The 14,188-nt window shown below is 36.2% G+C and overlaps 1 protein-coding gene across 2 annotated transcripts in view; it reads left to right on the top strand.

The window, feature by feature from the left end:
• KNDC1 (kinase non-catalytic C-lobe domain containing 1) overlaps positions 1-14,188 on the top strand; it is a 65,891-nt gene that overhangs the window by 16,894 nt on the left and 34,809 nt on the right. The window contains exons 1-4 of one of the 2 annotated variants that reach the window (XM_037401051.1): positions 3,108-3,215; positions 8,427-8,573; positions 10,110-10,227; positions 10,576-11,597. In XM_037401051.1, the coding sequence (XP_037256948.1) occupies positions 8,535-8,573; positions 10,110-10,227; positions 10,576-11,597 (1,179 nt within the window). In that variant the 5' untranslated portion in view covers positions 3,108-3,215; positions 8,427-8,534. Of the gene's footprint in view, positions 1-3,107; positions 3,216-8,426; positions 8,574-10,109; positions 10,228-10,575; positions 11,598-14,188 lie in introns of those variants that run through there. The other variant, XM_037401052.1, reaches the window with a different exon arrangement.

The following is a 14,188-nucleotide window of genomic DNA, read 5'->3' as shown; positions in this document are numbered from 1 at the left end:
GAAATAAATATTATGTTTATGCAGTTCAGAGAAAGACAGAGCTAGTCTGTTCAGCATGCAATGTAACTGTTTCCTAGGCTTCCTTGTTTCTGTGCCTACAGGGAATAAATTGTGTTAATTAAATGATAAATGAATTACCTGTGGCAGGTAACTTAAAAGTAAGGAGGTTAATGGCTGATAAATCATAAGAGTTTTGACACATGGAATTCAGTTTCAAAGTTTTTTTAAAAAAAACTAACATTGTTCAAGAAGCCTTAAAGATAAATGCGTGTAACTTTTGCTATCTAACCTCTGAGGTCTCCAGCGTTTTTATTGCAGTGTTCTTCCTTACCTGTCATAATTAGACTCACACAGTTCTGCAGGAGAGGTGTCAGTTAGTGTGCTATTCATCTTTGTGTTGGGGTACTGATCTTTGTGATTAAGGGAGCCTGAAAATGGGATGGAAGCATGAGAAACCTATTCTTCATTTGTGTCTTCACCCTGCAAACACAAGTAATGGCATGCACATTGCATGGTTTCAATTTGGTCGAGCTTCTGTGTATGTAAACTTTGTGTGACTTCTTAAAGGGAAATGAATGTTTGCAAAGGTGGCTGCCAGTGGCTCAAGATATATCTGTCTTCACTCCAATAGTTAAGGTAATAGCTTCTAGAAACTATATTGAGGTCCAGTTGAAAAGTCTGCATTTTCTGACTTGCCCTGCCCCGGGTGTAGCTCTGGGTAGACAATGCTGCTTTTCAGATTAATTACTGTTATAGATGCTGGCAATTTAGTCTATGGACAGCAGTCACCTGTTTTACACAGCCACATGGAAAGCCAAAACATATTGCTGTTAAAATAAGGTGTTTGCAGGTAGCATGGAGATTGCTGTAAACCTATTGTATGATCATTTTTTAAAAAAAACTAAATATGTATCTCCTATTGAAGACCTCACCAAAAAAAAAAAAAACACCCTGCAAAAAAAAAACCCCACCAAAACTGAAAAGCCTAAGGAGATGATTGAAAGCAAGCCAAAAAGTATGCAAAAAGATTACAAATTCTAAGAAACTAGCAGGTTTTTTTCCAAATCTACCAAAACACAGAGATGTTGCCCAAAGTCTGCAGTGATTGCAGATGAACAAGATACAGAAGAGTTTTTCAAAGAAAGCCATAGCAGAAAAACAGTTTAATTTTTTTAACCCATTTTCATCTTGTAGGACCTTCAGGAGGTTCTTGCATTGCAACTCTTCTTTATGGCGAATTATCAAAAACTTGGCTCAAATAAGAGTCTCAGAACAGACTAGTGACCAAGCTGACGAAATTAACAGTAAAATAAATTTCCAGGACCAGATGGTGAAACAGCATTCATAAAAGAAGCAATTACTTCGAGTAATGTTCTTTAGTCTGGAAGAGAATGCCCTGAGGGAGAAGCTCTGCTAGAAATCTGCAGTATGCCATGGCAGCAGCCAGAGCGAGGTCTTGCCAGCCCTCATAAATGCAGAAGTAGGTGGCAGCAACAGAGAGATGAACATAGGAGGACTCAAACAAGAAGAAATATCTCTTTGTTATGCAGTTAGCTGTGGAAATTCTTGCTGCATAACACAAATGCAAAAAGGTTTCATGTAGATAAAGCTTAGACAAACTCATGGAGATGAAACGGTTGTCATGAGCTATTACAGACAAGAAGCCTGCAATTACAAAACAGTGACATTAGAGTGACGTACTAGGTAGTGTTCCTCAGTTCAAACTGAATGATATAAATAGAGGTCACAAGAAACCAAAACATAGCAAAATCTAGGGACCAGACAAGATTCAGTTGCTCTTTCCAAGTGCATTTAGATTTTGCTTGGTTCATTTCTTCTTATGTTGTTGTAGCATTGCTTTTTAGATTATTGTATCTGTGAGGTCTTGCTTGGGTTTTGCAATGTAAACTGATCACCTGACATTCACCTGAGAACATATCAAAACATGAAAGCCTTCACTTGGTAGGTAAATTAAAAGGTACTTTGAGGGTTAAAATACCTGCAAACTTCAGATGTGAGTGGATTATTTGAGAAAATTTGACCTGTAGCTCCATTTTTGTGCCTATTTTTTTACAAGTCTTTTGGAGAAGAATTGGGGAGGTAGCAACTGTAGTTAGAAGGGACAAACTGGAAGTATAGCTTGGGTTGAAAATGTTTTTCCAGCATTTGCTACCAATCCAAGCAAGTATGTATGTTTTATGAATAGTCTACGGTGGTTTAGCACTTTTAGCACATTCTGCACACTAATTATCTACACATCCAAAGTGCCAAATGAATGAAAAGCTAATATTTAATACAGCACCTTCCAGTAATTATAGTTATGCAGAAAGGCATTCCTTTGTAATGAAGGGAAGTATTAAAAATAATAGGCCTATTTCCCTTTCATTTTGTGGCTGAAAAACATTACTGTCTGACTCTTTTGCATTAAAATAGGGCATTTTAGAGTAAGTACATTGAAAAAAGTCATAGGTAAATATTAAATGTGTTCTCCCAATAGCTATTTTCTCAAGCATTAGGTTGAATTTGTTTATAAAACTTTGAGTTTTATAAAAACACAGAAGCTTTCATTTAGGGAACCTTTAAATGCTTTGAATTGTGGAAGGGTGAAAACATCTACATATGTGCAGCAATCTCAATAAAAAAAAGAAAAAAATGCAAGGTAAAATAAGGGTCAGATATGAATGTCAAAACCAAGAATTGTCATTTAGTCAGAAATAATTTACAGGAAGTATTAATTCTATTATGGTCTGTCTTTTTCAGTTCTGCTGAAGACCTACGTTTCTGAACTTTGTGAAATCTCAATACAAAATGTAAATGGTCACTGTTCATAATAGCAACATGCTAAATGCTTATGCAGTCGCTATTCAAAAGCTCTTTTGTCAGCTCTTTTTCTGTAGTTTTTGTCTGCAAGTTTGAGTTCCTATAGAAGCTTAATTCTTTAGCCTTGCCAAGCAGTAATACAACAGAGCCTCTGTCACGCTCTCTGTGTAGGCTTGGAGCTTTTACTTCCGCTCCTGATCTTTTGATTTGCAGATTTTAGAACTAGAGCAGATCATTACTGTCCTCTGATTTCACTTCCTATAGGGTTAAGTAGTCATAAAATGGCATGCAGCAAGGCAAGTAACTTTTGATTGGAACTGACAGAAGCCTTTTTGAATATATTTCACTTGTGATATTAAGTTTTAACATAATGGCAGAAGCTGTCCTCTCCCTTGGTAAGTGTTTCCAGTACTTAGCCTGAATGTTTTAAAAATACGTAGTATTGTCAACTGTTGAATTCTTATCTGTTTGGGGTTTTTTGTTTGGTTGTTGGTTTTTTTTTCTTTATGACTCTTGTTATGCCTTTGTCATGGAAACCACTTTTAGTATTAGAAGTTATCTTGATTTTAAGCTACTTTATTGATTATGGCCTTCAGATTTTTCTCTGAAACACATGAGCCTCTCTAGCTTGCTGCTGAAAGAAAGACTTTCAGGACCTCAAATCATACTTGCGACTTTTCTCAAACATCTTTTCTTGTGTTGCCATTTTGATCGTGAAAGAGTACATTATTTCCATGATGGCTTTCCCAGTGATGCAATTACACTTACCTATGATTCTTGTTACGTTTGCTAACTCTGGGCTAAGAGTAGGTGTATTCTCTAAGACCAAATCTGGAGATCCGGTTTCCTGATGTGACTTCCTCTCTTCCCCCTCACCCTTTTTAAAGCTGATACTGCAGTGCAGTCTTGCCAGCACAGTCTGTGTATTCTTTGTAACAATGTACATTTAGTCTTTAACTTATAAGTCTCTTTGGGAATTGTGAAGAGGGTGGTTGTGGGGTTTTTTTGGAATCTTTCTTGAAATGCATGTTATTTATCAGCTATTAATATTACTCTCCTTTAATGCAAAAGGTCCTATAATTAAAAAAATATTCTCCTTAGCTAGATTTAAAACAGGTGGGGACTTGGTTTGTTTTTGGTTTTTTTTCAGAAATTAAGGGGAAAAAGCCCTCTTAATTCTTTTAAGAAAAATACCTACCTACCAATGCAGTACCAGTTTTTGCTTATCTTCCGGGAGAAGAAAACTTGTTTGCTGCCCTTTCCTATTTCTTACTCTCCTTGTAGCATACCACAAAACCGTTAGCTTAATTGCGAGATTTTTTTCATTGAGACCAATCCCTTCTAGTGAGCATTAGGAATTTTGTACTTATGAATTTGCTTTATTTGTTGTGTTTATCATCTTTCTCTCCTTTCCCAGAAAGTGAAATTTGCTTCCTAAGCTGAAACTGTGGGAAGTGGATTCGATGCATAAACTTGGGGAATGCCCCACCTTGTGGATGACGACAAACTCGCTTTCTCATTGCTCTAGTTCAGACAAGACTTAAGGTTACATTGGATTACCTTAAATATTAAAGATATTTACTGCCAGCTAAGGAAATTAAGTAGCTGGATTTTTTTTTCCTTGTGGGTGTGGTGATGGTGGTGTTTGAGGAGCTGGAAGAGAGAAAAAGTAAAAAGGGGATTTACCTTAGAGAAATATCAAGTTGGAAAAGATGTTGAAGTTCCAAATAAATGTTTTAACATAGAATTAAGTACAAGCCATCCATGGTGATTGAAATGGCCATCTTCAAAACTAGCTTTCCTGGATGTCAAAGGAAAGGAAGAATCTCAACAGAACAGTGTTCTGTGTGGGCAAAAAAAATCTTTCTTTATTCAGTATGAGACTGGCCTTAAACAAGAAAAGGTGCCATGAACAACTTTACAACAGAACAGCAATATTGGAGGGAGTGGAAGCCTGCCTTCTGGCATCTCGGACACTTGTGATTTTAAAGGCGGGCTAGGGAATATGAGTTATACCCTGCTATGAACAGAAATTGTTAATTGAAAAAAGTGGGATGAAGTAACATGTTGCTCTGCTCTTCTTGTTCCTATATCCTATAACGTCCACATCCATCCTCATATGGATGAACAAGTTTGTCAAAAGGCAAAATTTTTGTTCCCTCAAAGCTGAGTTCCTCATCATTCTGTCCCACTTTTGGAGCAGAGTTGTATACAATGAGTTTATGTTCAAATATGCTTTCTTATTTTTCTGTATGATAAGAAATGCTTTATTTCTTATAAATTTCTTACTGAAAGAAGACTAGATAAACTCTTGGTTATTCTTACACATTGTGTATTTGGAATGGTTATTGCATTCTATAAATCAAATTGGGTGCTGAGGAATCAGACGCTTTTTTTGGAGAGACTTAAATTTACAGGCTATGTCTAAATAATAAAGTAGCCTTGAAAGGAGATGCTTGTAGACACACGTAAAATACCGCTTTTGAACTGAAAGAAAAGAATAGGAGGCAGGAACTAGAATCTTTTCCATCCATATTCTAGTTCATGGACTTTCCCTGAAGTATTCTGTTTGCTAAATGACAAACAGGAAAAAGGAAACGTGTCAAGTAGGTTGGCAATTTGAGGTTAAACTGGTTTTAATTCTTACTTCATGGCTACAGCCTGTCTTTTGATGTGGGTTGTTGGGGACATGCCAAGTGTTACAACGCTATCTGTTTCTGGAGGCTGAATCTTTGTAGTTTTTTCTCTCCCCCTCACCCTGCCCCAAAAGCGAGTAGATTAATTATTATTTTTCTTCCTGCTGCCACCTTTAACCTTAGCATTTCTATAAATAGAGCACTATACTGAATAAATAAAAGTACAAGATTTGCTGATAGAGTACAAGTGTTGCTTACTTTTGCCATGTGATGTAAAAGCACATAAGCAATATATTATCTCTGAAGTATCATCCGTGAAGCTTGGTGTCAGTTAGTAAATGCTAGAGTCTAAAAGCAAATTTTCTTAATAAAGCCATTTTTCTACCTATTCCTATGTTAGCAGTGGTATAGGGAGGCTGAAATTAGTTATGCTGTTCAGAAGTACCTTGTGAATTCAAAGGTGTCCCCACACTATGTGGCATTATTTCATCTAGTATTCTGATATTGCTTAGTCTGTGTAGTATATGTCCCTAAGTTGTATGTTATGATTTTTTCCTCCAGTTCTTTAAAGAGTGATTAATTTATTTCTCTAATGGTCATTTTGTGGAACAGAGGAGATGTCACTTGTTAGAGATCATATCATATACATGGAATAACTTACTAATATCAAGTATATTAAACTACCACAGTACAATATTCTACCAAAAAATATTTAAATAGAGCTGTATTATGATTTTTTCTGTATTTCCTTGTTTTAACTCTATGTTCAGTTTTCTGTTATGCTGTCCATTGAGAAATGCAAAATTATATAGGCTTACTGAGAGTATTTAATATCAAAGGAGTGAGTTCTACAATCTACACTCCCTCTTTGCTGTGCAAAAGCTTATGAAAGTCTGTAGGAAAAAAAAATTCAAACCATCTTCATAAATTCTTGCTTGTTGGGGAAGGTATTTTAGTTACATTTCTTCTGAACTGAAATATACTGAAGTTTAGATTTTTTTTGTTTGTTTGTTTTTTTGCAAGCAGTTGCCTTTTCAGGCCTTCAGTCTTGGGCAGCCTTAAAAAGGTGTTAGTTTATACCTACTTAGTTTTATAGCAAGTTAACTTGCGCAGACCATCATCCTCTAAACATTTATTAATAGGAGTTGTACTTCCTTTGAGTAGCTGTTAGTCCAGGGTGGAGTTCCTTTTCTGTAGCTGAAATAGCCTGGGTGAAAATAGTGGAAACTTGGGGGGTATGACAAAATAACTGTGTTCCCCTTATCTTGTTAGTGGGTTATTTGCTCAGGCTTCATAGTATTCATATCCTTTTGCCAATGCAGTCTGGTTTATCTTATGTTTAAAAAAAAAAAAAAAATCATGCCAGTCTATCAACAGTGTGGTTTAGTAAGGCTACTGCTGCTGAGTAGGTTATAGTAGCTTAATGGTGTGAAGGGTGGGGGAAGTAACCCTTACTCTTGGAATAGATGAACAGCATTCATTTTTATGCTAAATCAAAACAAAAATTGTAACGACTCCTGTCTGAGTTCCTCTGAGAGTCTCAAAAGAATAACAAAGTCTTCAGTTACCGCTTCTGCTCGATGGTGAAGTTGTATGGTAGTGAAGAAACTAAGACTAAGATTACTGCTTTGCAGAGATGTTGTTCTGTTCTTTTTAGATCAGATGACATATTTGGTTTTTTGACCTTTGTCCTAATCTTGATGTACACCATGGATAAATCAAGGCCGTAGATCCAGCAGTCAGCACTACTTATACTTTCTTGGTTTGGGGGAGCACGGAGGCCAGAGGAGAAGTGGAACTGTCCAAGGCGCGCACACACACACAGAGCTCCCCAATGAGGTGGTGTCACACTCCCCTTCATGGAGGTGTCCTGCCTCACTAGAAAGTAAATATACGCATACCTGCATATATAAATTACAAGTTACCTCCCCTTCATATAATTTAGAGAGAATAATAGACCTCAATCAGAAAATTGGGGGTGGGGGCGAAGGAGGAAATTACTTTTGACCTTAGAGTCAGTCGTCTTGCTAGGGTGAAAAATAGCCAAGCAAATGCATGAGTACAACCAGATTTAATGTACAAATCTGGTCATTATTTTGTTTCTGTATGTGTTTGTAAACCTGAGATGGCAGCGCTCAGAACACTTGAATTTCTGGCTGTACTGCATCACCATTGAAATGTTTACACAAACTTGCACTTAAAGTCTTCATTATAAGTTTTACTGAATTGTGTTCTCTGAATGGAACATAAAGAAAATACAGGCCATCGTGGATAAATTACCATTACTACTAAAGCAGAACTGGAAAGGTCTTTTATTTAAGAAACAGAAAACTTCTAAAATTTAGAGGTAGCTCTGCTGCATGACAAATCTAATGCATTAGCACTAGATTTAAGAAAGTTGTTGGCTTACCATCTTTAGTGGAGCTCATCACAAGGTTGGGGGCTTTAAGAGAAGCAGAGATGTCCAACATGGAATATTTCTTAAAATGCTTTTATAAGTGTCTTCAGAGACAAGTGATATTATGCTGTATTGTTTCTGCTAGCTTTCTTTATGCTTGATAGCACTTACAAAATACTTCTATATATGAATTTTTTGTCAAACTAATTATTTTTTCCCCTGATAATCACCCAGCATGCTTCTAGCTTAAATATGACTCACACACATGCAAGGAGCTAAGTTTTATATTCAACTGTAGCTGATGAACAATTGTAATACTGATTATTGCTGAGGAAGAAGAAAGGTTCTAGCTGGTTTTTTCTTTTTGTTTGCAACAAGCATATCTTCCAAAGCAGGACTGAGGCCAGTTTTGTTCCTCCTGTTTAAATTAAACCACCTTTACAGTAAACTATTACCTTGTAAAATAAAAATAAAAACAATGTAAGCTGTAATCCTTGTGAACTCAGACCTTTTTCGGCAGGACAGAAAAAATTTGTAACATATTTAATGCTTTTTTTTTAAACTTCATCCAGGCACACATCTATTCTTTAGGTGCAACATTGAAAGCAGCAATAGAATATGTAGTAGAACCTGAAACAGAATCAGAATTTGGGCAAGATCTGCATACTCTACTGGAGCAAATGCAAGAAGAGAACCCTGAAAACAGGCCAGATATTGAGGTAAATGAGCCCTACATAATTCTTTTTGTTAAAAAAAGGTGACAAAAATACTTCTATATGTGTACTCATTAATAGAGAGATGGTCTTTATATGTAGTATGCTCAGATTTTTGCTGAGTTTTTCCCAGACTGAGCAGAAATTCTTCTTTCTTCCTACTCTAATGGAGATACAGCCTGAAAAGGATGTAATGTTTTACAGTTATTTGATTTTTAAGAAGGTTGGGTGAATAATACACTTGTGGTTCTAAATTTTCTTATTAACTTTTTTCCCATTTAGTATTTAGTTTACAGAGAGAGTAAGTCATTAGAAGTAAGAGCACAGGCATTATGCTGCAAACTTTGCATGGTGCCTCAAATGGTGTTTGGATTGCATTTAAGAAGGGGGTGGAGGGAGCCACGCCCTAGGAAACCTCTAGTCTTTGAATGTTCAAAGCATTACTACTAACTTGTTTTTCTGTAAATATATAAATGTTTAGAAGTATTGATTAGATATCTTGACTGGTTTTGTATTTTATTCCATTTAGCCTCTTATTTTACCATCAGTTTTTAGAAAGTATTTGAAGATATATATATATATATATTATTTTTCAAGATGATGTTTTCAAAGGATTTATATTGTAAATATGGGTTACCTAACACAGTGTTACTTGACATTAATGAGTGAAAGTTTAGATTTAATGCATTGTTTTTGCAGACTTTCGGACTGTAGCCACAAAATAACAGTGGAAATTTCTTGGGTGGAAAGGGGTGAGGGGAGTTATACGGAGGGTCACCCATAGACTTTTCTAGGCATGACTATACTCCAGCACGGCTGGATACCTGTCTCACTTTCTCCTGTCCTTCCTCAATCTGATACGTGAGCCAACAGAGCCAAGTTCTTCCTTTCACTTACAACAGCAGAAGACTAGTTGAGCAGGTTAATGGGGAAGAACAGCTCCTCAGAGCTGTGAGGTCTCATCAGTGTTTATCTAGGAATAGTTACTGAGGAAACAGTGGGATGCATTTGGAAAGGCAGGTCTTTTCTACTCCCTGCCCAAAGTGACAGGTTTTTAAATGTGTGAATATCTGTAGTTAATTGTGTGCGCAACCAGTGCTAATGCCATCAAATAATGCTTATGCTACAGACTGAGATAAGTTATACTGTTTGTTGTGATCTGATAATGATTGCTTTCTCTAGTTGGGAAGTGTTTTCTAGATATTTGTATTTTGCCATTTTTAAATAACTCGGGATTTACTTTTAATGTAATTTCAGTAATAAAAACATTCATCATCCTGCCGCTGTCACTCAATTCAAGTGAATCACTGGCTGTTTAAAAAAATTATTCCCACTCTAGCTTTTTACATTTCCAGTATGTTATTCATAAAGTATAACATTTAAGGTTATTAATTTTTATCAGTTGTTCTTAGTGTTCTAACTGTAGGCTAGAACTTGAATTGTATAAATTCAGATGTACTGTGTGAGTTAACATGATTCACTTTAGTCAAAATGCACAAATTATTCATTATTAAATAAGTATCTAACACTAATTTTCTCTAGAGCATTTTGTCATTATGTGAAGAAAAACTGAAGATTGCTTCATCAAGTAACATTTGTCGAAGCCTGTCTGCTGTTGGAAGAAGGGTTCTTTCAATTGAATCATTTGGTGCTTCTCAAGGTAACCTTAAAATGTATTTAGTCTAGAACTTTAGATTGTCTGACCTATCTAATGATTTTTAGAATACTATGTGTACTTTACTGTTATAGGCTCCTTTCTACATATCAGAAAGTCATTATTAAATATTTGTGGATTCAGGGTGGGGAGCAGGGGACATACAACTCTCAATAAACATAATTAATATATTTTGTGTCTTTTACGATTAAAAGTGACTTGTCCAGAAATAATTGTGTGTAACATGCTGAAGATACATAACAGCAGTGGCAGAAAAAGCAATATAAAGATTTACTAGAGAAGATTGAGAGGTTTAAATACACATTTAATATAAGCATCTGTTTTTGCATCTAGATGTATGTGATAACATGTGGAAGGGAAGAATGTGTCAGAGAAGTTTGGGATCTAAATTACATTCCAGTGAGAAAAACAACATAGCAGGTGATTCGTCTGCAGTGGAAGATATGACAGCTACCTGTCATAAGGACTCTTCAATAGTTACTATGGTGACTGGCAGAGAAAGTGGTTTGAAGGAAATGCAAATTGATCTGGATAATGAGAAAACTCAACGTTCTCAACTTGCAACTCAAGCTAAAAAGAGCAAAGAAGACGACAAACATACAGTTTATGCTGACAATTTTGCTAGTGTTGCTTTGGATATAAAGTCATGTGTTACTGACCTGGAGAGAGATGGCATTTTTAAGAAAGGTTCTTTGAGAAAAATTAAAACCTTTCCAAAGTTACCACTTGAACCTGCCGATACAAATAACTTTTTTACTTCTGTAACCAACAGTGGAGCACTAGCTAGGAAAAATCACTTGCTAACACAAGAGTCACTACCTCTAGACAATAATAATGAGGTTACTTTTTCAAAGGGAAATCTTAATTCACTTGCTATTAATAGTCCACCAAAAATAGAACCAAAGAATCACCAGGTTAATGATCTTCATTTAGAAGTTCCATGTGTGTGCACACAGGTGTCTGGCTTGAATCTAGAAGAACACATGTCACTTATTAATGGTAAAAAGATAGGGTTTGCTTCATCTGATCACAAAGAAGACTGTTCTGATGCTACCTCTGAAATGCCAAATACAGCTGGTGTGCTAAAAGGCCCAAATCAATCAATTGCTGGAGCAAAAATGCTAGACAATTACATGGCGTTGGAAGACTCTTCTGAAACACTTCAAGGGTCAAATGAAAATTCCTTACCACATTTTAACAAGATGGCATCAGTGCTAACGACAAAACCCAGTGGGAACAGATATGGATCAAACCTAATTAGGTCTCCAGAATTAAGCAACGGTGTGATGAGTGCAAACAATAATGAAGATAATCTTTGTGGAGGCAGAGGGTCAGAAATCAAAAGTAATGAGCAGGTAGTAAAAATAAAGTCTTCATTATATAGTTGCTGTAGTCACTTATGTGGAGATGAAATGACTTAAATACTGTGCAATTTCTTCCCCCTTTGTCCACTTTTAGCATCCTGGAAAACTGAATTTTGCTAGTCTGCACACCTTAGGAGTTAATATTGGAAACTTGGTGATCCTCTTTTCCTCTCTAAAAGTCAAGTGCTACAGTGAAATTTATGCTATTGCAAAATCAATTTTAATTTTAATTTATTTTTTTTTACAAATGGAGTATACTCACTAGTGTGTTAGAGCAGCATACTTAATAGCTGATTACATTTGTAAAAGGACATTACCAAAGCATATGTAGATTTTTAACTCTATGTTACCGCGCATAAAGTTCACTACCTTGCAGTGGACCTCCCAGGTGCTTATGAAAGTTGCAGAGTTCCTGACTGTAAACCTGACCTCACTGAAATCAATGGCAATAGCCCATCTGCTTCAGGAGTAAAAAGACTCCACTTTTTTTTTTTTTAAACTACATGTGCATTTAAGTTTTTGAAAATTGTACATATGCTGTATCTGTTCTGTGTTCTTAAAATACTGCCTCTGTGTTTTTATGTATATTTCATGATAGAATTCAAATATGTGCACAATATGATGGATATGTTGTCTCAAGCATTTCATCTTTATAAATAGCCAAATAAGAAGAGGGAGAGCTGGTAATTAGTTTACTAGAATTTGTTGATAGATAGTTGTAGTGTGGTCTCTTCTCTGCTCAAATTACATTTTCTCTGGGTGGACAAGTTTGGTCTTTGACTAGATGGTGCTGTCTTGTGCCATGATCAAAGAGACGTAAACAATCCATGTGATAGGAGAGCTGCTAGCTAAAAATGCAGGATGGTTGATGCTTTACCAGCCTTGCTCTGACTTGATAAAAATGAGCAGCACAAACTTCACATTTCATTTCCAGAAATTATGCTTAGGTGAAGATCTGTGGGTTTTTTCTTACTTGTCTACTGACTCTACAGCCTTATTCTCCTTGCCTGATAGCCAGTCTTCCAGCCATCCCATGCAGTGGCACCTAGGGTTATTTTCAGTCTGTGTCCATCTCTCTTTTCACCTTGCCTGAACACCTCTACTGGAGTAGTAACCTAGGACTGTCAAGTGTGTAAAGAGCCTTTGATTCATCATAGCTAAAAAAAATAATGCATCATTGAAGATTGTTGTAACTGCTTTTTTCCCTTTCCTGCCTCTTCTAATCTCAATAACATGTGCACTTACTAAATTCTTAGTGTGGGAGGATAGTAAGTACGGATAAGTACCACATGGCATGGTTTTGCTGTCTGAGGGAATTAGTCATTGTATGCATATTGAATCCTTTATTTAGATTTTTAAATCCTGCAGGTGCATTTTTCAGACTCTGGGAAAAGTTCCATTTACTGTAGACATCCTTTTTTTTTCCCTTTTTTTGTGTTTTCTCCCCCACCACCCCCACCTTTTCAGCTCTGGACTATGCAACCTTATATATTCAGAAGAGAGTGCAAATATTCATAATCATCCCGAAGTCTTCTGCTTTTGCAATGTCATTTGTTACTCTGGATTTACATGAACATGCTTCATTTGGTAGATGTGCTTGTATTTCTAGCAAGGATCATAGCAATTTCAGTCACTGACTTCTTGGGAGAAAGCTTGTTAGTATACAGAAATCTAGATAAGTCTTAGTATTCAAGCAACAAACCACTGTGTGTCACCTTAATGTGCAAATCTTTTTTTCTGAGTGGAAGGCTTTTTTTCTTGCTAAACAGTATAAACCTAGGAATTCATTTGCATGTTTATTTGTAATGGTGAAGATGGCTAAAACTGTCAGACTACTGCAGCTGGTTTGCTAGTTTTAGGGAGTTTGGTTTTTTGGTTGGGTTTGTTTTGTTTTGTTTTGTTTCATTCCAAGAAATAAAGGTACCACACTTAAGTCACTTGCCTTGAGGTAGAAATGGGCTTACTTAAGCCTCAGTCTTACAGTGCTGTGGTGAATAAGCAGCCATCACTTAACATAAACTTAGTGGTAGGAGTTCTTTAAGGAGGACAAGATCTGTTGAAGTAAGATCTATATACTGCCCTTACTGGATTACCAGGACACCAGTTTAAGTCTGAGTACATGAAGATACTTTCAAAAAAATAATATTCATCAGAATTATAGTTTCCCAAATTTCTGGCACGATTTAAAAACTAACAAATGTCTTTTTTGCTTTTCCTGCAGCAGCACTTGAGATTGGCACACAGAAACATAAACCAAAATACGTTTTCAGGTTATTTTGCCATTCTTCTGAAATCCTATTTTTCTTCAAATATTTCATCATCAATTTAAATAATGTGTTCTTCCAGCTGTTCTGTGAGCAGAATTTCGTTCTTCCACATAAGTAGGCTGTTAGTAGAAGTGAGGTTATCCTGCTCCCATTGACTTCACAGGGCAATCACACTGAATTAGAGAACGTAACTATTATTCCAGTTACCCTAATAAGCAGTGTCATAATACATGTAATCGGAAATGAAGACAGCAGGGTGGGTTGTCTATGAAACTGGAGGTTTATAGCTGCGTTTTTCAGTAGAAGAAAGGTTAG

Source organism: Falco rusticolus, chromosome 9, assembly GCF_015220075.1.
Source record: "Falco rusticolus isolate bFalRus1 chromosome 9, bFalRus1.pri, whole genome shotgun sequence".
Classification (NCBI taxonomy): domain Eukaryota; kingdom Metazoa; phylum Chordata; class Aves; order Falconiformes; family Falconidae; genus Falco; species Falco rusticolus.
The sequence above is the reverse complement of the archived record's forward strand: the minus strand, read 5'-3'. Positions and strand labels throughout refer to the sequence as shown.